The 23,910-nt window shown below is 43.7% G+C and overlaps 1 protein-coding gene across 3 annotated transcripts in view; it reads right to left on the bottom strand.

Moving 5' to 3' along the window:
- The window catches only part of LOC140725744 (mediator of RNA polymerase II transcription subunit 12-like protein), a 676,368-nt gene that overhangs the window by 28,183 nt on the left and 624,275 nt on the right, over window positions 1-23,910 (bottom strand). For 2 of the 3 annotated variants that reach the window (XM_073041599.1, XM_073041600.1), the window contains exons 40-41: window positions 10,783-10,839; window positions 3,702-3,788 (exon numbers count right to left, since the gene is read on the bottom strand). In XM_073041599.1, the coding sequence (XP_072897700.1) occupies window positions 3,702-3,788; window positions 10,783-10,839 (144 nt within the window). The remainder of the gene's footprint in view (window positions 1-3,701; window positions 3,789-10,782; window positions 10,840-23,910) is intronic. The other variant, XM_073041601.1, reaches the window with a different exon arrangement.

Here is a 23,910-nt window from a genome sequence, read left to right as displayed (position 1 = left end):
GGTGGCCTGGTAACCTGGTTACATACATAAATAAAGATGTATACATAGAAGAGATTTAAAAGAGACATGTGCTTTTAAAAGGAATGGATGTTTGTCTCAATTTTCTGCCAGTAATGTTTGATCGGGGTTCAGATCCCACTGTTCTCTGTTAAGGAGTTTGTGTGATTGTGTGGGTTTCCTCCAGGTGCTCCGGTTTCTTCCCACAGTCCAAAGACTTAGGCTTAGTAGGTTGTGGGCATGCTACGCTGGCTGAAAGCACGGCACACTTGCAGGCTGCCTCCAGTACATATTTGGACCGTGTTGGTCATTGACGCAAACAAGGCGTTTCACTGTATGTTTAGCGTGACTACAAGAGATTCCGCAGATGCTGGAAATCCACAGCAACACACAAAGTGCTGGAAGAACTCAGCAGATCAGGCAGCCTCTATCGACGAAGAACAGTTGACGATTCAGACCAAGATCTGTTGTCGGGACTGGAAAGGAAGCCATACTAAGAAAATGGCGGAGGGGGAAGGTGGGTGGTGGAGGGGGTTTAAGTGGGAGGCGAAAGTGTTTAGGGTAAAGGGTTGAAGAGGAAGGAATCTGATAAGAGAGGAGAGTGAACCCTGGGAGGATGGGAAGGATGAGGGGCACCAGAGTGTGGTGGTGGGCAGGTGAGGAGGAGGGAAAAGGCAACAGTGGAGCCAGAATTGTGAATGGAATAGGAGAGAAGAAGGAGTGGAGAGAAATGGACCGAGAGTCAGAGAAATCAATGCTCTTGCCATCAGGTTGGAAGCCACCAAATCAGAGTCTGAGGTGTTGCTCCTCCAACCTGAGTGTGGCCTCATTGTGATGGTAGAAGAGGCCATGGACTGACTTGTTGGAATGGGAATGAGAAGTAGAATTAAAATGCATGGCCACTGGGAAATCGTGCCTCTTGTCAAGGACGGAGCAAAGGTGCTCGATGAAGCAGTCCCCAGTCTATATCATGACCCAATGTTGTAGAGGAGGCTACATGAAACTAACCTCTTCATCTTTTGAAGGGTTTCAGGCTTGGTGAATGTGGACCGACGACTTACAACCTTTGAAAGGATGCTTTGCTTTGAATTCACAAACAAGAGAAAATCTGCAGATGCTGGAAATCCAAGCAACACACACAAAATGCTGGAGGAACTCAGCAGGCCAGGCAGCATCTATGGAAAAGAGTACAGTCCACATTTCCGGCCGAGACCCTTCAGCAGGACCCCAGCACTTTGTGTAATGCTGCTTTGCTATTTATTGTTTACTTTTGGGATCTGGTTATAATGGGCAGGGCTAGCTTGTACTTGAGAAGCCGTGGTGGCCTGCTCTTCTACACACTACTATTGAAACACATCTTTATTTGAGTTACTATCTCAAAAAATAATGAGGTGGCCTACAGGGAAGAAGTCATCTCTCTGACACAGTGGTGTCAAGAAAACAACCTCTCCCTCAATGTCACAAAAGCAAAGGAGCTAGTTGTGGATTACAGGAGGAATGGAGACGGGCTAACCCCTATTGACTTCAATGGATCTGGAGTTGAGAGAGTAAACAGCTTTAAGTTCCTTGGCATCCACATCACCGAGGACCTCACGTGGTCTGTACACTAGAGCTGTGTGGTGCGAAAGGTACAACAGCACCTCTTTCACCTCAGAGAGTTGATGAAGTTTGGTATGGGCCCCCAAATCCAAAGAACTTTCTACAGGGGTGCAACTGAGAGCATCCTGACTGGCTGCATCACTGCCTGGTATGGGAACAGTAACTCCCTTACTCGCAGGACTCTGCAGAGTGTGGTGCAGACAGCCCAGCTGATCTGTAGTTGTGTACTTCTGATGATTCAGGACATCGGGGACCGAAGTCACCCCAACCGCAATCTATTCCAGCTGCTACCATCCGGGAAATGGTACCACAGTATAAAAGCCAGGATCAAAAGGCTCCGGGACAGCTTCTTCCAACAGGCCATCAGACTGATTAAATCACGCTGATTTGAGTATATTTCTATGTTACATTGACTGCTCTATTTATTATAAATTATTATAAATTACTATGATAGCACATTGCACATTTAGACAGACGTAACATAAAGATCTTTACTCCTCGCGTATGTGAAGGATATCAGAAATAATGTCAATTCAGTTCAATTCTTGTTAGCTTGAACCAGTCCAGCCATTCTCCTCTGTCCTCTCTCATTGAAAAGATATTTTTACCCACAGAACTGCAACTTACTAGATCGTTTTTTTGCAGCATTCTCTGTAAACCCTTGACGCAGGAGTTCCCAACCTGGGATCTACCGACCGCTCAGTTAATGGTAGGGGTCCATAGCTTAAAAAAGGTTGAGAACCCCTACTCTAGAGAATGTTGTATGTGAAAATCCCAGGAGATCAGTAGTTTCTGAGATACTCAAACCGCCCCTCTGACACTAACAATTATTCCACGGTCAAAGTCACTTAGTTAACATTTCTTCTCCATTCTGATGCTGGGTCTGAACAACAACTGAATTTCTTGACCATGTCTGCATAATTTTATGCACTGAGTTGCTGCTACATGATTGGCTGATTATACCTTTGCATTAACAAGTAGATGTACTAGTGTACTTAAAAACAAACTGGCCACTGAGTGAATGTGCAAGTCAGGAGGGTATGCAATTTGGAAGGGATCCTTGAGGTGGTAAGTGTCCTGTGCATATTATGCCCTTGTTTTTCTGGACGGCAGAGATCATGGCGTTGGGAGATGCTGTCAGTGCAGCCTATGTGAGTAACCATTGTGCGTTGTACAAGTGGCACATGCCACAGCAATACAGCATTAATGGCAGGGAGTGAATGTTTAGGATAACAAACCATTTGGCCAACTATGACCTAACTTATAAATGAAGGGCCTTAAATTATTCCAGCAAGTAATATTTTCCCAAAATTATCGTATTTAATTTGGGCTAACATTTATCACAAGAGATTGGCAATAAATCCTGGCTTTGCCATATATGAAATATGAATAAATGAGTGATTTATGCTAAAGAATACAGAATTAATCCGACAACAAAGGTAGCCATCAGCTCATTAAATCCATGCCAGCCCTCTGAATGAAAATTATTAAGGAAATCCTATTCCATTCCTAATCCAGATAATTCTAATCCTATTCCATTCCTAATCCAGATAATTCTAATCCTATTCCATTCCCAACATCCCTGCCAATGCATCCATTTCCAATACTTACCCAATTACATTTAGAAAGCATGTGGCTTTTGCTGTCTGATTGACCTCCCTGAAGTTCCCAAGGATGATGCCAATTCCAGCCGGCTTTACATATCAGCTTTCTTTGCTCACTGTGCACTTTGAGGACTGGCGTTTCACTGGCAGGGCCGGAACTTCCTATCGATCTTCAGCCTGCTCTTCAAAAGTGGTGGTGAGGAGTCTTCCTGAACTGCTGCACTTTTTAGGGTGTCTTCGCTTCCAGCCATTTTGGGTAATAGGGTAACTGCGGGTGAAATCCACTAGCCCTTTGGCAAGCTTCAAAACAGAAGGGCACTGAATCTTTTTTCCACTTAGTTTTAATAGAAGGGGTTTTGAAGGGTTTGCATACTGGGCTTTTAATACTTCAAACAGTTTAGCAAAAGAAATTCAGGAGTAATGATGAGATGGCTGGGATGATCCACGAACAGTTTGCTAGTTTTACCATTCTACAGGCAACTACTAAAATCAATTGCCTACCTGTGCCTGCTGCATACCAGGGTACTGCGAGAGCTGAACAGATCGAACCTGTTGGGCGTACGATCCGCCTTGATCAACTGCTTGGCCCTGAAAGGAATCAAATCAGAATGCTTTCAGGTTTCTTGCACAAATCACGCCACTGTGCCATCTGCTGGCCATTAAGCTGCACAGCTCACAGAGCCAGACAACAGAGAAAGGAAGACACGCAGCTGGAAACCTAACTTACGCCAGTATTTTCACTGAAGCAAGAGTTTCTATAGATGCTGGAAATGCAGGGCAACTCAGCAGGTTAGGCAGCATCCACAGAAAGGAATAAACCGTTGATGTTTCTGGCCAAGATCCTTCATCAGTACTTCATCTAAAGTAAGGCTGTGCATTAATGGACACAGATTCTGCAACATCACAAGGTTCAATAGATGGAAAAAATGTCCAAATACATAAGCAAAAAAAAAAAACTCCTTTGACCTATTCATCAGCCTGCCAGCTTGTATTCCTTCCCCGCTTCCACTTTCATATTCTGGCTTCTTCCTACTTCCTTTCCAGTCCTGATGAAGGGTCTCGACCCAAAACATCAACAGTTTATTCCTCTCCACGGATGCTGCCGGACCTGATGAGCCCCTCCAACATTTTGTGTATGTTACTCAAATAGGATATGTTAGAATGAATCTTTCTTTCTAGTGAATGCAAGCTCAGATAACAGCATCTCACCATCCCTGTAAGCATATTGCAGTGCACACAACTGAATACTGAAATCAGTAATTTCAGATAACCTGCCTTTCCAGTTTATCTCTGAGTTGGTCAAATCTGATGAAATATCAGAACCTGCAAAGTAAACTTTACTTTCTCCATAGAAGTTGCCTGAACTCTTTCCAGAGTATTTCCAGCACTCTATTTTATTTGAGATTTCTAACATCTACAGTATGTTTTTATATCTGATCATAAGACATAGGAGCAGAATTAGAGGGATATGGGAGAAACAGAGGCAAACTGGATGAGCTCACGTGGATAACTTGGTCAGTATGGATCAGTTGTGCCAGATGGCCAGTTTCTGTGCTGTGTAACTCTGTGGCAAATATTTGAAACTTAAGCAGAAAATGCTGGGAAGGAAGCTCATTGAGGCAGTACCTCAAGAAGGAAGCGTCCATCATTAAGGGCCCTCAATACCCAGGACATTGCTACCATCAGGAAACCCATACTCAGTGATTTAGGAACCGCTTCTTTCCCTCTGCCATTAGATTTCTGAACAGTCCATGAACCTATAAACACAGCTTCCCTATTCCTCGTTTGCGTAACGTACTTTTTAAATTTCTTATTGTAACTAAAAGGAATTTTTAATGTATTGCTCTGCACTGCTGCCATAAAACAAAACATTTCATGACATATGGCAGAGCGAAGTGATGATGTTGCTAAATGGCGACTCCTTTGCTTGCATCTTCCGGAACAGCTCTATTTCTATCTTTGATTTCACTTATTTTTTCCTTACCAAGGTTCTTTCGAAGACCTTGAACTGGAGTTACTTCTCTGGCTTTGGTTCTTTGAGGGAATGGGGCCCGCTCCCAGGGCCTCATGACTGGCCGTTTTTTGATATCTCAAGTACAGCTTGGAAGACTAGCGTGCCTTCAGGGTGCCAGATTTTTGTGGTTCTGGAGACGGGCTGATTCCAAGGCCGGTGCCTCTGACTGAGGTGTCACGGAGAACACAGAACATCGGGACCAGCTGGTTAGCTGCCATGGACCGTGTGTCCAGAGACCTGAGCCTTGGGGCCAACTCCTTTTAACATCATAAATCAGTGAGTCGCTTGTTATGTCTTCCCTCTTGCTGTGAAATGGGGACACCTCCTTATTGGAGAGGGAGAGAGATATTGTGGTATGTCAGATTGCTAGGTGAATGAGTAGCCATTGGGGTACTGCAAGTCTGTGTCTTTATTGATGTTTTGCTGCACACTTGAGTGCCCGGTGGGGGGGCGTCGATGCTGTTTTGCTGGTGGGGGAAGGGGGGGGGATTGTTGCTTTGCTGCTTCTTGTGCGTGGAAAGGGGGAGATGGGAGGGGCTTTGGGGTTCTAACATTTAACTGTCATTCATTCTTTGGGGCGCTTCTCTGTTTTTGTGGATGTTTGCAAAGAAAAAGAATTTCAGGATGTATATTGTACACATTTCTCTGACAATAAATGTACCTATTGAAACCTATTGATATGTCAGTAATTATAAACTGATTCTGAATAAAAGACATCACAGCATAGAACAGGCCTTAGAGCCCATGTTGTTGCGCCAGCCTTTTAACCTACTCTAAGATCTTCTTCCCAATTCCTTTCCAGTCCTGATGAAAGCTCTTGGCCCAGAACGTCAACTGTTTATTCCTCTCCATAGATGCTGCCAAACCTGCTGAGTTCCTCCAGCATTTTGTGTGTGTTATTCTGTATTCCCAGCATTTGCGGAATCTCTTGTGTGTATAAGTTCAATCTAACCCTCCTTCCTTCATAGCCCTCCATTTTTTCTGTCATCCATGTGGCTATCTATGAGTCCCTAATGGATCTGCCTCTTCCACCACCTACGGCTGCGTGTTCCATGCGCTAACCATGCTCTGTGTAAAACAAAATCTAATTCAGATTCTTTCTCACTTTTGCCTGCAGTTATGCACATAATATAGCTACCGGCATTGCTCTGGTGTTAATTCACTTGTGTACTTGTTAATACCAAACTAATGATTGTCCCCAACCGTAAGACATAAGAGCAAGGTTATGCCATTTGGCCCATTGAGTTTGGTCCGCCATTCCATTATGGCTGATCTGAGCCTGTACACGTCGGAGTTTAGAAGAATGAAGGGATCTCACTGAAACCTATCGACATTGAAAGACCCTGATAGAGTTGATCTGGACAGCATGTTTCCTATAGGGCACAGCCTCAGAATAGAGGGCCATCCCTTTAGAACAGAGATGGGGAGGGATTTCATTAGGCAGACTGGTGAATCTGCGAAATTCATTACCACAGATGGATGTGCAGGCCAAGTCACTGGGTATATTTAAAGTGGAGGTTGATAGGTTTGTGCTTAGTAAGGGCATCAAGGGCTATGGGGGGGAAGGCAGGAGAATGGAGTTGAGAGGGATAATAAATCAGCTATGATGAAATGATGGAGCAGACTCAATGGGCCAAATGGCTTAATTCGGCTCCTATGTCTTAAGGTAACTTGAAAACAAGTACAGGATCGACTTCAATGTACAGGATTAGGCAGTCTGGTCTACAATCAATACCCGCAGATTGGCATAAATTCAGCTCTTTTCATGCATGTCCAATAAATGGAGTAAAGTAACAACTGACAGATTGGTACAAGAAGAATTTACTCTTTCTACAATGAGTGTGTGATAACTAATGTCCTGGGAATCTTGTGGCTTTTTTTTTGGAATTGATCAGTTGTTATCACAAACAAGCAGCAAGATCAGGCATCGAGAGAAACGTCAAATAAAATTAAAAGTTGCAGTTGTACAATAAGTTAAGACCACAGGCTCCAAGCACATGGCTGGTGATCTGCAGTTTATCTCATGCGGTAGGGTTTAGTCAGAATTGCCTTCTCAAGGAACCTTTATGCTTAAAGCTCGATGCAGCCAGCAGGGAGAAAAAATGGCAATATGTGCATGCTTCAAGCAATTATTATATTAAATAATACAACACTTTATTATTCTAACTAAGGTTTATTTGTTGTCTTATAACATCATAGCATTTAAATTAAAGAAAAATTTAAAAATCAGGCAGGAATTGTAAAACAAAAATCATTAATTTGCTGTTTAAAGAAAAAAAATCACCTGGTTGTGCTGTGAAGTACTACTTTATTTTGGTATTTCTCAGGTGTGACACCATCTATTTCAGAGATCACCTGCCGGGAATGCTAATAAATCACTTCATTCAGAAAGATCACGTGGTTATCAAAGTTAGCTTCAGTTCTATTGTTATTCAACATTTATTCTCAGGATTCCTAAATTCAGAACTGTTTATTGGGTCTTCCCATTTCTTTCAAAACTATTTTTAAATGGCTTAATTAGCTAAGTTTTATTAAATATAACAGATTCAAGCATGAAGTGCTTTTACATAATACCCAAAGGGTGGGTGAGGTGAATTGTACACAACAGCCCAACCAATGAGAAACTAAACAGCCTATGACTTAGTTTTACAATGGACAAAGTGCTTAACAAGACCTCTAGAACAAGAGGGCACAGTCTCAGGACAGAAGGGCACCCTTTCAAAACAGAGATGCGGAGAAATTTATTTAGCCAAGGGGTGATGAATTTGTGGAATTTGTTGCCACATGCAGCTCTGGAGGCCAGGTCGTTGGGTGTATTTAAGGCAGAGGTGGATAGGTTCTTGATTGGACATGGCATCAAAGGTTACAGGGAGAAGGCCGGGAACTGGGGTTGAGAAGGAGATAGAGAAAAAAAATGATCAGCCATGGTTGAATGGCGGAGTAGACTCGATGGGCCAGATGGCCTAATTCTGCTCCTATGTCTTATGGTCTATAGTTTTATAAAATATAGGAGCAGGATTAGGCCATTCAGCCCATCAAACCTGCTCTGCCATTCCATCAAGTCTGACTTATTATCCCTCTCAACCCCATTCTCCTGCCCTCTCCCCGTAACCTTTGACACCTTTACTAATTACAAAACTATCAAATACTGTTTTAAGTATACCCAATGACTTGGCCACTACAGCCAACTGTGGCATTGAATTCCACAGATTCACCACCCTAATGCAAAAGAAACTCCTCCCCAGCTCTGTTCTAAAGGGACATCCTTCTATTCTGACCCTGTGCCCTCTGGTCCAAGACTCCCCCACTGAAGGAAACATCCTCTTCACGCCCACTTTATCTAAGCCTTTCAATAGGTTTCAACGAGATCCCCTCTCATTCTTCGATACTCCAACATGTACAGGCCAAGAGCCATGAAATCTTCTCCTACATTAACCCTGTCATTTCAAGGATTGTTTTCTTTATAAAGGATATCTCATTCTCATCCTTAACTCTTGAAGGACCCTCACTACTCATGACATGCCTTTTTCTAATTACTGCCATCAGGGAGGAGGTGCAGGAGCTGGAAGACCCACATTCAACAGCTTGGGAACAGCTTCTTCCCCTGCATGATCAGATTTCTGAATGGTTCCTGATTCATGAACACTCTCACTATTTTGCACACTTTTTGCACTAATTATCTTCATATCTCTTACTGAAACTTGCAGCAGTTTCTGAGGTATTGTTCTGTACTGCAGCCACAAAACAACAAATTTTATGACATACGTCAGTCATAATAAACTCGATTCTGATTCGGCATTGAAATTGATTACAGAGTCTGAAAGTGCTGGAAACACTCAGTGCGTCAGGCAGCATCTGAGGGAACAGAGTCAGTCAGTGTTTCATGTTGGGGACCCTTCATCAGAAGTGTAAAGGGGATGAAAGATCTGCAACCTGGTCGCCTCAATATAGGAAGGATGTCAAGGCTTTGGAGAGGGTGTAGAAGAGGTTTACCAGCATGCTGCCTGGGTAAGAAGACATGCTATAACAAGAGGTTGGACAAATTTGGGTTGTTTCTCTGGAGTGGCAGAGGCCGAGGGGAGATCTGATAGAGGTCTGGTCAAATTATGACAGGTACAGACAGGATTGATTGACAGTATCTTTTCCCAGGGTTGAAACGTGCAATACCAGAGGGCATGCATTTAAGGTGAGAGGGGGTAATTTCAAGGGATGTGAGAGGCAAGTATTTTACACAGAGAGTGGTGGGTGCCTGGGCATTTTCTAAAAGGTGTTTAGATAGCTACATGGATGTGAGGAAAAGGGAAGGATATGGGCACTGTGTAGGCAGCAGAGATCAGTTTAGTTGACCACCTGATTACTAATTTAATTGATTAGGCCTGTTCCTCCGCTGTACTGTTCTTTGCTGTATGGGGCAATACTGTAACTCTCTCTTTTCACAGAAATATCCTGACATGGTGGATATTACTAGCGTGTAGATAAAAGAAACTGTAGATGTCATACACAGGTTGGTGGAGGAGCTCAGCAGATCAGACAGCATCTACTGCAGGGAAACGGACAACTGACTTTTCAGGTTGAGACCCTTCATCTGGACTCCGCCATTTTTTTAATTTTCAACTTCCAGTATCCCCAGGCTTCTTTAAAATGCTGAATATAAACTCCTTTTACCAGCTTTTACAGTCTGATAATGTTCCACATGAACAATTCTTTCCTTTGCAGCATCTTCCAGTTACTAAGTCACCTTTATTGATATAGATTTAAATTCTAATATTTACATAAGCAGACTTTAATTCTCACTGCATTGGAAAGGGGTTAAACTACAATGGTATGACTTATCAAGTCTTCCGGCTAAGCTGGAGCTAAGTTTTTCTTAAAATACACTCAGTGGCCTCTTTATTAGGTACACTTGTTGTCCTGCTCGTTAATTCAAATATCCCATCAGCAAATCAATGCACAAAAGCATGCAATCATAGTCCAGAGGTTCAGTCGTTTTTCAAACCAAACATTAGAATGCGGAAGAAATGTGATTCAAGTGACTTTGACCATGGAATGATTATTGGTGCCAGAGGGGGTGGTTTGAGAAACTGCCGATCTCCTGGGATTTTCACACACAATTGTCTCGAGAGTTTACAGAGAATGGTGTGAGAAACAAAACACTGCCAGTCATTAGAAATTCTGTGGGCAAAAATACTTTGTTTATGAGAGAGTTTACAGGATAATGGCCAGACTGGTTCAAGCTGACAGTAACTCAAATAACCACTCATTACAACAGTGGTGTGCAGGACAGCATTTCTGAACACACACTGAAATGGATGGGCTACGGCAGCAGACAGCCAAACTGGGTTCCACTCCCGTACCTCATAAATTAGCCACTGAGTGTAGATTTGTTTTCATCCTCCTCGAAACCTGGCTGAAAACTCCATAAAGAATGGATTAAGTTCAAAACTTGGTCAGCGTTTTTTAAGAAAATGGGATCTTTAGTTGCAGCTTTTGGTTTGAAGTTAGAAAAGCAAGAGGCAATTTAAAAATAACGAAGCACAAAGCAGAAAAGGGTAGAAGTTGTGAGGTTACCATGATGTTGAAATTGTTGTAGCCATCCTGGAGGGAGACAGCAGGATTACAGGAGTCCTGGAGAGAAAAGGAAAAGGGCAAGAAAACAGCAGAGAGAATCAGTGGGAGAGTTTAACAGAGGGAAATTATTTGTTTATATGACTAGTTAACATCAAACTCCTGGTCTTCATTCACACTTACAAATACTGACCAACCTACAGAAGGAGACACAAACATGTTTAACTCGTAACCTTTAAAAAGTAGCATGTTAATTTTATTGTGCTGACAATTCTTTAAGAAAATCTCACTTGGACCGTTTAATTCTTCCTCTTTTGTAACAACTCTAAACTCTCAGAAGAAATTCAACAATCAAATGTAATTAATAAAGTTGTTCCCCTTATTATTCATTCTCTGAATTGAGGTTCTGATGGATACTCGTTCAGAATTGGCAACACAGGAGCTGATCAGTTAGTGTAACATGATTACAATGCCAGGCTGTCATATCTGGGGGAGGAAGTGGGATTAAGCTCCCAATATCTATTAACTGCTCCCAATGACATGCGACTCAAATAGCTTCTGTCAGCAAAGTCCAGCACCTGGCCTTCATGTGTGGCTTAGCTAGTAGCCTGGTGGAACCGTTTCTACTGGCAGAAGAGGCAAAGGTGGGTTACTGGCGCCTTAAAACCAGTCACTTTAGGCAAATGGGGCTTATCAGCTGTGGTTGGCAGTCCATCTAGAAGAAGGAAAACTCTGATCCCATCGTTGAGAACATCTACCATAAACGCTGCCTGGGCAGGGCAAGAAGCATTATCAAGGATGCATCTCACCCTAACCATGGACTTTTTACTCTCCTCCCATCCGGTAGGTGCAACAGGAGCCTCCGCTCCCACACCAGCAAGCTTCTTCCCTGAGGCTGCGACCCTGTTGAACCTCACATCACAGCACTAAACAATATTGCACCATATTTTTCTGTCTCAGTACTTTTATATTTGTGTGCTGTGGCACTTACTTTTTATTCGCAGTTATTTTGCAAATATCACCACTCTTTGCATTTCTGGTTAGATGCGAACTGCATTTCATTGGCTTTGTATCTGTATTCGGCACAATGACAATAAAGTTGAATCTAATCTAATCTCAAACCTCCACTGCCTTGTGGCTATACCCACTCGTGGGGAAGCCTCTGGGAGTAAAACCTGAGGAAAAACCCGTAGCTGGAATCTCTAAGGCAGTCCTACATTAAGCTCAACACTGATTGGCAACTTTAGCGATGCTGCTGTTGCCAAACTGTATCGGTCTCTCCTGTTCCTTTGGATTCATCAGCTGTGTGGAGAGGGGAAGCTTCCTGCACGGACAACAGCTTGATCTCCATCCTGGCTTGCATGTGGTATCTAGGACGCGACATCCATGGTCAGCCCCGACCAGCGGAGGGCCTCTATTAGAATGCCTGCAATTGTAATCGCAGTTCCAATCCCACCACTGTTTGTAGGGAGTTTGTATCCCTGTGATTGCGTGGGATTCCTCCAGGTGCCCTGGTTTCCTGTGACATTCGAAAGACCTACAGGTTAGAGTTAATGAGTCGTGGGCATCATATGTTGGCGCCGGAAGTGTAGCACCACTTGCAGGCTGCCCCCAGCACATCCTCAGACTGTGGTGGTCTTTGACACAAATGGTGCATTTCACTGTATATTTCCACCTTTTGATGCACAGTACGAGTGACATGCGAAGCTAATCTTTAACCTTCCAGTACATTATGTCTATGATAACAGCTGGTGTGCCTGATTCCAGACAAAAGGCTGACCAGAATTGTATCAATAATGCCACAAATTTACAAGGATGTTGAGAATCTAAGTTGGAGGGAAACATTGAATAGGTTAGGATTTTACTCACAAAAGTGCAGGAAAGTGAGAAGCGATTTGATAGAGGTACATAAAATTATGAAAGGTATAGATAGGTTAAATTTAAGCAAGCATTTTCCACTGAGGTTGGGTGATTCTAGAACTCGAGGTCATGGGTTAAAGGGTGGCAGGTGAAATGTTTAAGGAGAACACGAGGAGGAGCTTCTTCATTTCAGAGGATGGTCCGAGTGTGGAATGAGCCGCCAGCAAAAGTGGCAGATGTGGGTTTGATTTCAATATTTAAGAGAAGTTTGGGTAAGTACATGGATGTGAGGGGAATGGAGGGCTACGGCTTAGGCTCAGGCCAGAGGGACTAGACTAATGGCTTGGCACAGACTAGATGGGCTGAAGGGTCTGTTTCTATGTTGTAGTGCTCTATGACTCTATAACTCACCTGTCAGTTAATATAACAGTTTATTTCTGGCAGCAGGAACATTCCCCATCGTCCTCTATCTATTAGTTATGCCTAAGGTGACTTGATGGAGCCTCCACAGTAAATCAGCCTTCAACCTCTGATGTGTATAACTCAATCGCACACTGGTACGTTTACCTTCAATATTATTTGAGACCCAATGCCAGCTCGATTTGATCTTGTACAGTTTAGTGGAGCATCCTGAAGCTGTGATCGTGACAGTCACAGAACGCAGTAGCGTTCTCATATAAATATTAGTGGGCATTGAAATATCCGAGCCTGTTTTATTGAGTAACTGCTGATGCTCATCCACACTGGATCCCTCCAGTGATACTGCTGGTAGATAAAAATCAATTTACCACTCATTCACAAACAAGAGAAAATCTGCAGATGCTGGGAATCCAAGCTACACACACTAAACGCTGAAAGGAAGTCTTCAGGCCAGGCAGCATCTATGGAAAAGTTGACTATTTACTCTTTTGTAGATGCTGCTCGGTTTGCTGAGTTCCTCCAGCATCTTGTGTGTGTTACCACACATTCAGTTATTTATTTAGAGATACTACATCAAACAGGCCCTTCTGGCCAAATGAGCCCTAAACCCATCTATTTAACCCTAGCCTCATCTCAGGACAATTTAGATAGATAGATAGATAGATAGATACTTTATTCATCCCCATGGGGAAATTCCAACTTTTTTCCAATGTTCCATACACTTGTTGTAGCAAAACTAATTACATACAATACTTAACAGTAAAAAATATGATATGCATCTAAATCACTATCTCAAAAGCATTAATAATAGCTTTTAAAAAGTTCTTAAGTCCTGGCGGTAGAATTGTAAAGCCTAATGGCATTGGGGAGTATTGACGTCTTCATCCTGTCTGAGGAGCATTGCATCGATAGTAACCTGTCGCTGAAACTGCTTCTCTGTCTCTGGATGGTGCTATGTAGAGGATGTTCAGAGTTATCCATAATTGACCGTAGCCTACTCAGCGCCCTTCGCTCAGCTACCGATGTTAAACTCTCCAGTACTTTGCCCACGACAGAGCCCGCCTTCCTTACCAGCTTATTAAGACGTGAGGCGTCCCTCTTCTTAATGCTTCCTCCCCAACACGCCACCACAAAGAAGAGGGCGCTCTCCACAACTGACCTATAGAACATCTTCAGCATCTCACTACAGACATTGAATGACGCCAACCTTCTTAGGAAGTACAGTCGCCTCTGTGCCTTCCTGCACAAGGCATCTGTGTTGGCAGTCCAGTCTAGCTTCTCGTCTAACTGTACTCCCAGATACTTGTAGGTCTTAACCTGCTCCACACATTCTCCATTAATGATCACTGGCTCCATATGAGGCCTAGATCTCCAATTTTTTGGAGATCTATGAGGCCTATGATTTACAATGACCAACTGACCTACTAACAAGTATGACTCGGGATTGTGGGAGGACACCGGAGCACCCGGAGGAAGCCCACGCACTCATGGGAAGTACGTACAAACTTACAGAGTTGAACTCCAAACTCCCACGCCCTAAGCTGTAATAATATTGTGCTAACTGCTATGCTTTTGTGGAGTCCACAGGCTTAAATTTAACCAGGACAGATTTTTTGAGTAAACAGCTCAATATTCCTACCACCCTATAAATGAAGAAATCTTCCCTGATTACACTCTAGAACAGCCTAGCATGTTTTCATTTTAAAGATAAAAATATTAGCTTTATTTGTACATTGAAGCACACAGTGAAATGAGCCAGTTGTGTTGCATCAAATGAGGGCGGATTGTGCTGGGGTCAGCTCACGAGTGTAGCCATGCTTCTTGCACCAACATAGCATGCCCACGACTCAGTAACCCTAACCCGAACCAGACATCTTTGGAACGCAGGAGGAAACTGGACCGTCCACTGGAAACACACGTGATCACAGGGAGAAGGTACAAGCTCCTTACAGCCAGCAGCGGAACGGAAGCACAATCAGTGATCGCTGGTGATGTAAATCGATTGTGCTAACCGCCACACATTGTTTTGCAGTCCTTCACTACATCACACATTTAATGTATTTGCACTAACAAATTCTTTGATCTCTCTCGGCAATTTAATTAGACCATAGCGTGTTCTTGGAAGGAATACAAATCTATTTTATGGACCCATTAACAAACTTACCTGCTGATTTGTCCATGCATTCTCATGGATTCTTTGTTTCACTCAGCAACTTTTTATAAAATCAAAGTTTATAGTGAGGTCAATTCTAGTACGTAAAGCAGCCAAGAACAGACTTTTGGAGAGTCCAGCCTGTGTTCGCCATTACTTCTGTCTTCCAATTACTAGATATTGCAAACGTCTGCCTTTCCCCAGTAGGGATCCCAGGTATTTTTCACATCAAATACAGTGCAAAAGATATGCATAAAGGGCAAAAGAAGACAGATCATACAGCAGTCACAACCCAAAGGCATGCTTTTGATTGATTGATTCAGAGAGGCCATTCTGAAAAATGGGAGCTCGGAAGTGTCCCGGGATTCTGACCAACATTCCAACTGATTTCCAAAAATGTAGTCAAGTAGATGGAAAGGAAAGAGTTAATGGGCCGAATGTGCAGGAATAGGATTTGGCCAATAGACAAGCTGCCAGCATGCACAACTTGGGCCATGGGGCCTTTTTTCCTTCCTGTATGACTCAACCGCACTGTAAGGGTTTGATCATTGTAGGAGACAGACGGCCCCATTTACTGGCTGCTCATGGCTGCTTGGCCAAAAATAATAAAGCGGGGATGTGTCGTTAACCATGTAATATTGAAGTGAAAAAATTAGAACACAGAACACTGCAACAGGAACCTTGGCCCACAATGCTCTGCCAACCTTATAACCTTCTCTAAGATCAATCTAACCCTTCCCTCCTACATAGTCCTCCATTTTCAAGTTCAAGTTCACTTTATTGTCATTCAACCGTACACATGGATACCACCAAACGAAACAACATTCCTCCAGACCAAGGTGCACAACACAGTACATATAATTCACACATAAAGTAATACTACCACAAACAAATTAACAAATAATGAAATAGATTTACGATACAAATTGAAAGATAAACAATATAATGCTCGTGGTGCTTCATACACGATGAGACCTGAGTGGTGGTAGGGAGATCAGGAGTCTCACAGTCTAGGGGAAGAGACTGTTTCCCATTCTAACAGTTCATAATGCCAGAGGAAAAAGTCATTGGCTATCCACTTAATGTATACCGTTTATCATCTCGTACAACTCTTTCAAGTTACCTCTCCTATAGAGGGGCAGTCTAGGACCAGAGGGCACAGCCTTAGAATACAAGTACGTCCCTTTAGAACAGAGATGAGCAAGAATTTCTTTAGCCAGAGGGTGGTGAATCTTTGGAATTCATTGCCACAGGCAGCCGTGGAGGCCAAGACATTCACCTTCACTACAGAGCAGGTGAGAAGAGCCCTGGGGAAAATCAGACAGAGCAAAGCAGTGGAACCGGATAGTCCTGAAGGAGCGTGCTGAGCAGTCATGTGGAGTTCTCCAGCACATGCTCAATCAGTCTCAGCCTGGAAAGGGTCCCTCCCGACAGTGGGGAAAACATCATGTGTGGTCCCAGTACCCAAGCAGGGCCAACCAAAAGTCTTGAATGACTACCGTCCAGTGGATGTGCCCTCATACATCATGAACACTCTAGGGAGGCTGGCCCTGGCTCACCTCCAAACCCTCGTCAGATCAGCCCTCGATCCCCGGCAGTTTACCTACCAGGAGCATACTGGCGTCAGCAGTGCTGTCATCTACCTGCTTACCAGAGCCGACTCCCATTTGGATAAGCAGGACAGCACTGTGAGGATCATGCTTTTTGATTTCTCCAGTGCCTTCAATACCATACAGCCCTCATTGCTGGGGGAAAAGCTCTGGGATAATGGACTCCCTGACTGGCAGACCACAGTTTGTGCAACTTCAGAGCTGTGTATCAGACATGGCTATAAGCAGCAGTGGGGACCCACAGGGGACAGTATTGGCTCCCTTCCTGTTTACCATGTATACCTCGGACTTTATATACAACATGGAGACGTGTCATCTGCAGGAATTTTCTGATGACTCAGTAATGATTGGATTTATAAAGGGAGGACAGGAGGATGAGTACAGGGCCCTTAACCAGTCTCCACAGAACACTCCTGTTCACCAACCTCCAGGCAGAAAACACTCCATCTCCTTCCGTGTGCAGGCCAATTCTGAATCTGCACAGCCATGTTTTCCTGGATCCCGTGCCTCCTGACTTTCTGAATGAGCTTACGACGGGGAACTTCATTGAATGCCTTATTAAAATCCGTATAGACCATATCTGCTGTTCTACCTTCATTGCTGTGGTTTGTCACATCCAGAAAGAATTCAATCAGGCTCGTGAGATATGACCTACCCCTCACAAAGCCATGCTGACTATTCCTAATCAAACTAAATGCTTGTAAATCCTGTCTCTAATGATCTTCTTCAATAACTTACATACCGCTGAAGAAAGACTCCCTGGTCCATAAATCCTAGGCTTATCCCTGCCATCTTTCTTGAACAAAGGAATAACATTTGCCACCCTCCAGTCATCTGGTACTACTCCTGTGGCCAGTGAAAATGCAAAGATCATTTCCAGAGGTACAGCAATCTCCTCCCTCACTTCCTATAGTATTTTTTAAGCTAATGGGTATGGTATTTTCTACACCTGAGGGAGATGCATGCTCAGCTGTTTGGTAAATTCAAAATCAGTAGATTCTTAACACAGAACGGTAGAGCACAGAAACAGCCTTTCAGTCCATAGTATCTACACCAAACATGGTGCAAATTAGGCTAAATTTATCTGCTTACACTTGATTCATATGCCTACATATTCACGTGTAACAGTCTCTTAAACACTATCATTGCATCTGTTTGTAGCTTTACCCCTGGCAGTGCCTTCCAAGCACTCACCATTCTGTGTGTACAAAAACTTGCACCACACCTCTCTTTTCAACTGCTCCCCTCTCACCTTAAATGAATGTCTGGTACTCAACATTTCCACTCAGGGAAAAATATTCTCAAAATACCTATGCCTCCCATTATTTTATAGACACCTATTTAGTCTCCCCACAGCTTCCAACACCAAGTTTGTTCAGAGCATCACACACAGAGAATGCTGGGGGAACTCAGCAGGCCAGGCAGCATCTATGGAAATGAATTTCAGGCCATAATCCTCATTAGGGCAGGATAGGAAGGGGGAAGAAGCCAGAATAAGATGGGGGGGGGTAGGAAAATGTGTACAATAGAGAAGGTGACAGGTGAAACCAGGTGATAGTGGAGGGCAGATGAAGTAAGAAGCAGGGAAGTGATAGGTAGAAAAGGTAAAGGTCTGGAGAAGAAGGAATCTGATAAGGGAGAAGACTAGACCATGGAGCAAAGGGAATGAGGAGGAGCACCAGAGGGAGGTGATAGGCAGGTGAGGAGAAGAGGACAGGCAAAAGAGGAGCCAGAATGGAAAAGGAAAGTTAGAGAAATCAAGCTCATGCCATCAGGTTGGAGGCTACCCTGGTGGAATATGGGCTGTTTCTCCTCCAACCTGAAGCAAGTTTGTCCAGCCACTCTTTACAGCTCATACTCTCTAATTCAGGCAGCATCCAGGTGAACCTCTTCTGCACCCCCTCCAAAGACTCCACCTCCTTCCGGTAGTGGGGTGACCAGAATTTTCACACAATATCCAGATGTCTTACAGTATATGCAGACATCAAGAATCATGGTGAAAGCATAAGGAAAGCTTCCCAGGATATGCCACCATCTCATTTGATGGCAAAGCATCTTTGAGGTTTGATATTGCTCCTATTCCTTATATTTTGGGGCCGTAAAGCACTTAAAGGCTGTTAAGACTTGCAGAAACGTTTTTATGAAAGTGTCCCTAATGGAGTGACCGCTGAGTGCACATTCATGGTCTTCTGCTACTGTAGCCTAGCAATTTTAAGTCTGGCATGTTCTGCATCCATAGATGCTCTTCTGCACACCATTGTTGTAATGTGTGGTCATTTGAGTTACTGTCGTCTTCCTGTCAGCTTGAACCACTCTGGCCATTCTCCTCTGACCTCTCTCATAAACAAGGCGCTTTCGCTTACAGAACTACCGTTCACTGGATATATTTTGTTTCTCACACTATTCTCTCTGAACTCTAGAGAGTACTGTGTGTGAAAATCCCAGGAGATCCGCAGTTTCTGAAATACTCAAACCACCCCGTCTGGTATCAACAATTATTCCACAGTCAAAGTCACTTAGATCACATTTCTTGCCCAATCTGATATTTGGTCTGAACAACAACTGAACTTTTTGATCAGGTCTGCATGCTCTTACGCACTGAGTTTCTGAGACATGATTGGTTGATTAGATATTTGCATTAATGGGCAGGTGTACGGGTGTACCTAATAAAGTGGCCACTGAGCTTATAACGCATGTTGAATATTTGTGTTAAATAGATGGAAGACTTCCTCTGGAGTGTTATAATGTGATATGACTTGGAGAGAACACTGGCATAATTTCATTACAGAGAGAGGCGTAATTGAAGTTAAGGAGCTACTGTATTACACACGAATCTCCACCCTGCAGTCTTATTGACTATTCGTTTTGAAGATGATCCTTTATTGTACGGCCGTCAAAATAATCTGCAGAACTTTGGACATGTTTCCCAGCTTCATTTTTCCAGACTATTTGTTTGATGATGCTCACTTGCTCTAACGGACTTGGATAAATCTTTGGTCTCCAGCCGACATTTGGCCAGAGTTGCTGGCATTGTCTGTGAAAACATACACAGTGTGGGAAGGTTGTTCTGAGTGGGCTCTGCCACGTTGAGTCCGATGTAACTGAGATGACAGGAATTTTGCCAACTCAAATCTAGTACAAATGTAAACTGACGCAGCTGGGTGTGTCACAGTTATACTAACACGTGACAACTGATGTCCAGCTTTGAACTTGCCATAAACTTTTCTTCAAGTCCCTAAATAGATGGTTCCAATCAAAAGTTCTACAACATGATTGTAGTAGAGTTGCAAAAAAAAAGCTTTGTCTGAATAACCCATCTGTTGCTGTTTTTATATCGTGACACGTTGTTTCTGTATTATGGAAAAATCTTTGCAAGCATGCAAAATGCAGTAACATTTCATTGGGCTAGGATGGTGAGGATGAACTTTGTTTAGATGTGCAGGACGATGAGTGGTGCTCCCACCCAGCTTTCCTTTGACGAGTCATTTTATTGATTTTATTTCAAATTAATCCATACTATACGCATTGCCAATACCCGTTTTGCACGGACTGGAGTAGCACTGCAGTCTCATTGTCTTGAGCAATGTCGAAAATTTTCTATTCTATTCTGTATTTGCAGACATTTTGCTTTTGTCCCTCTGAGGTGGCACAGTAGTGTAGCGGTTAGCACAATGCCTTATAGTGCAGGGGACCCAGGTTCAATTTCCGCCGCTGCCTGTAAGGGGTTTGTACATTCTCCATGTGACTATGTGGGTTTCCTCTTGGTGCTCCAGTTTCCTCCCACAGTCCAAAAAGACGTAGTGGTCGGTAGGTTAATTGGTCATTGTGAATTGTCCTGTGATTAGGCTTGGGATAAATCAGGGGTTCTGGATGATGACAAAGGGCCACGGTATCCCAATAAATGAATAGTTAGATAAAACTATAGTCAAAGTTCACCAGATGGGGATGTGATTATGATATGACTTCATACTGGGTGCATCACAGGCTGGTAGGGAGACTCCAATGCAGAGGGTTCTCGACTCAGCCAGTTCCATCCCATCAGAGTGAGTGGCCTCCTGACAGGTTGCATCACTGTCTGGTATAAAGGCTCCATTGCGCAGGATTTAAAGTGGCTGCAGAGGGTTGTAGACCCAAGGCTGATTTATACTTGTGCGTTGCATCTATGCCGTAGGTATCGCACACCCTACGCCGTACCTACACTGTACCCTACGCTGTAGGGTGATGTGCACCTCCCCAAAGAAATCACTCACGCGTTGTGGTGACGCAGACCGCAACAACTGTGATTGGTCCGCTTGGTAGCATCGCATTTCCTCCTATGCATTTCCAGTTGCTTCTTCTCCGCCATGTCTGTAGGCTGCGCGTACACCGATGTGAAATAGATGAACCAAATCGTCAAATCTACCTGCTGACATGCGAAAATGTTTGAAATGCATTTCCTCGTCCATGTCTCTCACGAAGAAGCTCAACACAGTGGCATAGAAACCCCGCCGCCAACTAGCGTTTTGGCGCACACCAGTGCATGCTCACTATGGCGCAGAGCAATGCAGAAGTGAAAATCAGGGCTACGGTGTAGCCCATACGCACAAGTATAAATCAGCCTGCAGCCAGCTCCATCATGGGCACATGCCTCACCACCAATGAGGACATCTTCAAGAGGCAGCATTCATCGCTAAGAACCCTCTCCAACTAGAACCTGCCCTCTTCATGTTACTACCATCAGGTTTCAGGGACCTATTAACACTACCTCATAACTCCTTTCACAATTTACTCTTTGTACTTAATCAGAATCAGAATCAGGTTTATTATCACGGGAATGTGATGTGTAATTAGTTAACTTAGCAGAGCAGTTCAATGGAGTACATAATATAGAAGAAAAAAACAAAATAAAATAAGGATAATAAATAAATAACTAAATCAATCACAGTATACGTATATTGAATAGATTAAACATTATGCAAAAAAACAGAGATACTATATATTAAAAATCTGAGGTAGCGTTCATGGGTTCAATACCCATTTAGGAATCGGATGGCTGAGGGGAAGAAGCTGTTCCTGAATCGCTGAGTGTGTGCCTTCAGGATTCTGTACCTCCTACCCAATGACAACAGCGAGAAAAGGGCATGCCCTGGGTGCTGGAGGTCCTTAATAATGGACTCTGCCTTTCTGAGACAGCTTGAAGATGTCCTGGGTACTTTGTAGGCTAGTACCCAAGATGGAACGGACTAAATTTACAATCCTTTGCGGCTTCTATAGATCCTGTGCAGTAACCCCCCTCCCCATACCAGACCATGATGCAGCCTGTCAGAATGCTTTCCATGGTACAACTATAGAAGTTTTTGAGTTTATTTGTTGACATACCAAATCTCTTCAAACTCCTAATGCAGTTTAGCTACTGTCTTGCCTTCTTTATAACTGCATTGATAGGTTGGGGCCAGGTTAGATCCTTAGAGATCTTGACACCCAGGAACTTGAAGCTGCTCACCCTCTCCACTTCTGATCCCTCTATGAGGATTGGTATGTGTTCCTTCATCTTACCCTTCCTGAAGTCCACAATCAGCTCTTTCATCTTACTGACGTTGAGTGCCAGGTTGTTCCTGCGACACCACTCCACTAGTTGGCATATCTTACTCCTGAACGCCCTCTCGTCTCCATCTGAGATTCTGCCAACAATGGTTGTATCATCAGCAAATTTATAGATGGTATTTGAGCTATGCCTAGCCACGCAGTCATGGGTATATTGAGAGTAGAGCAGTGGGCTAAGCACACATCCCTGAGATGCCCCAGTGTTGATCATCAGCGAGGAAGAGATGGTATCGCCAATCCCCACAGACTGTGGTCTTCCAGTTAAGAAGTGCAGAGGGAGGTACAGAGGACCAGGTTCTGCAACTTCTCAATAAGGATTGTGAGAATGATGGTATTAAATGCTGAGCTATACTTGATGAACAGCATCCTGACATAGGTGTTTATGTTGTCCAAGTGGTCTAAGGCCATGTGAAGAGCCGTTGAGATTGCACCTGCTGTTGACCTGTTGTGATGATAGGCAAATTGCAATGGGTCCAGGTCCTTGCTGAGGCAGGAGTTCAGTCTAGTCATGACCAACCTCTCAAAGCATTTCATCGCTGTAGATGTGAGTGCTATCGGGTGATAGTCATTAAGGCAGCTCACATTATTCTTCTTAGGCACTGGTATAATTGTTGCCTTTCTGAAGCAAGTGGGAGCTTCTGCCTGTAGCAGTGAGAGGTTGTAAACGCCCTTGAATATTCCCCGTAGTTGGTTGGCACAGGTTTTCAGAGCCTTACCAGGTACTCCATCGGGACCTTCTGCCTTGCAAGGGTTCACTCTCTTTAAAGACAGTCTAACATCAGTCTCTGAGACGGAGATCACAGGGTCATCAGGTGCAGCAGGGATCTTCACAGCTGTAGTTGTATTCTCCCTTTCAAAGTGGGCATAGAAGGTGTTGAATTCACCTGGTAGTGAAGCATCACTGCCATTCACACTATTGGGTTTCGCTCTGTATGAAGTAATGTTTTGCAAACCCTGCCAGAGTTGTCGTGCATCGGATGTAGTTTCCAACCTCCTTCGAAATTATCTCTTCGCTCTTGAAATAGCCCTCTGCAAATCATACCTGGTTTTCTGGTACAGGCCTGGGTTGCCAGACTTGAATGCCACAGATCCAGCCTTCAGCAGATGACGTACCTCCTGGTTCATCCACGGCTCTTGGTTTGAGAATGTACAGTAAGTCTTTGTAGACACACATTCATCCACACAGGTTTAAATAAAGTTGGTAACAACTGCAGCGTTCTGATCCAGGTTCGCAGGTGAATCCCTGAATACAGTCCAGTCCACCGATTCAAAGCAGTCCTGTAGGCACTCCTGTGCTTCCCTTGTCCAAACCTTCTTGGTCCTCACCATTGGTGCTGCAGTCTTCAGTCTCTGCCTATACTCAGGGAGTGGAAGTACAACCAGGTGATCAGACTTCCCAAAGTGAGGGCGTGGAATTGCACAGCAGATATTCTTGATGGTGGTGTACCAATTGTCCAGTGTGTTGTTTCGTCACAACATCTGTTGATGGTAACTGCTTAGTGATAT

The sequence above is a fragment of the Hemitrygon akajei genome, chromosome 3 (genome assembly GCF_048418815.1).
Source record: "Hemitrygon akajei chromosome 3, sHemAka1.3, whole genome shotgun sequence".
In the NCBI taxonomy this organism is placed as follows: domain Eukaryota; kingdom Metazoa; phylum Chordata; class Chondrichthyes; order Myliobatiformes; family Dasyatidae; genus Hemitrygon; species Hemitrygon akajei.
The sequence above is the reverse complement of the archived record's forward strand: the minus strand, read 5'-3'. Positions and strand labels throughout refer to the sequence as shown.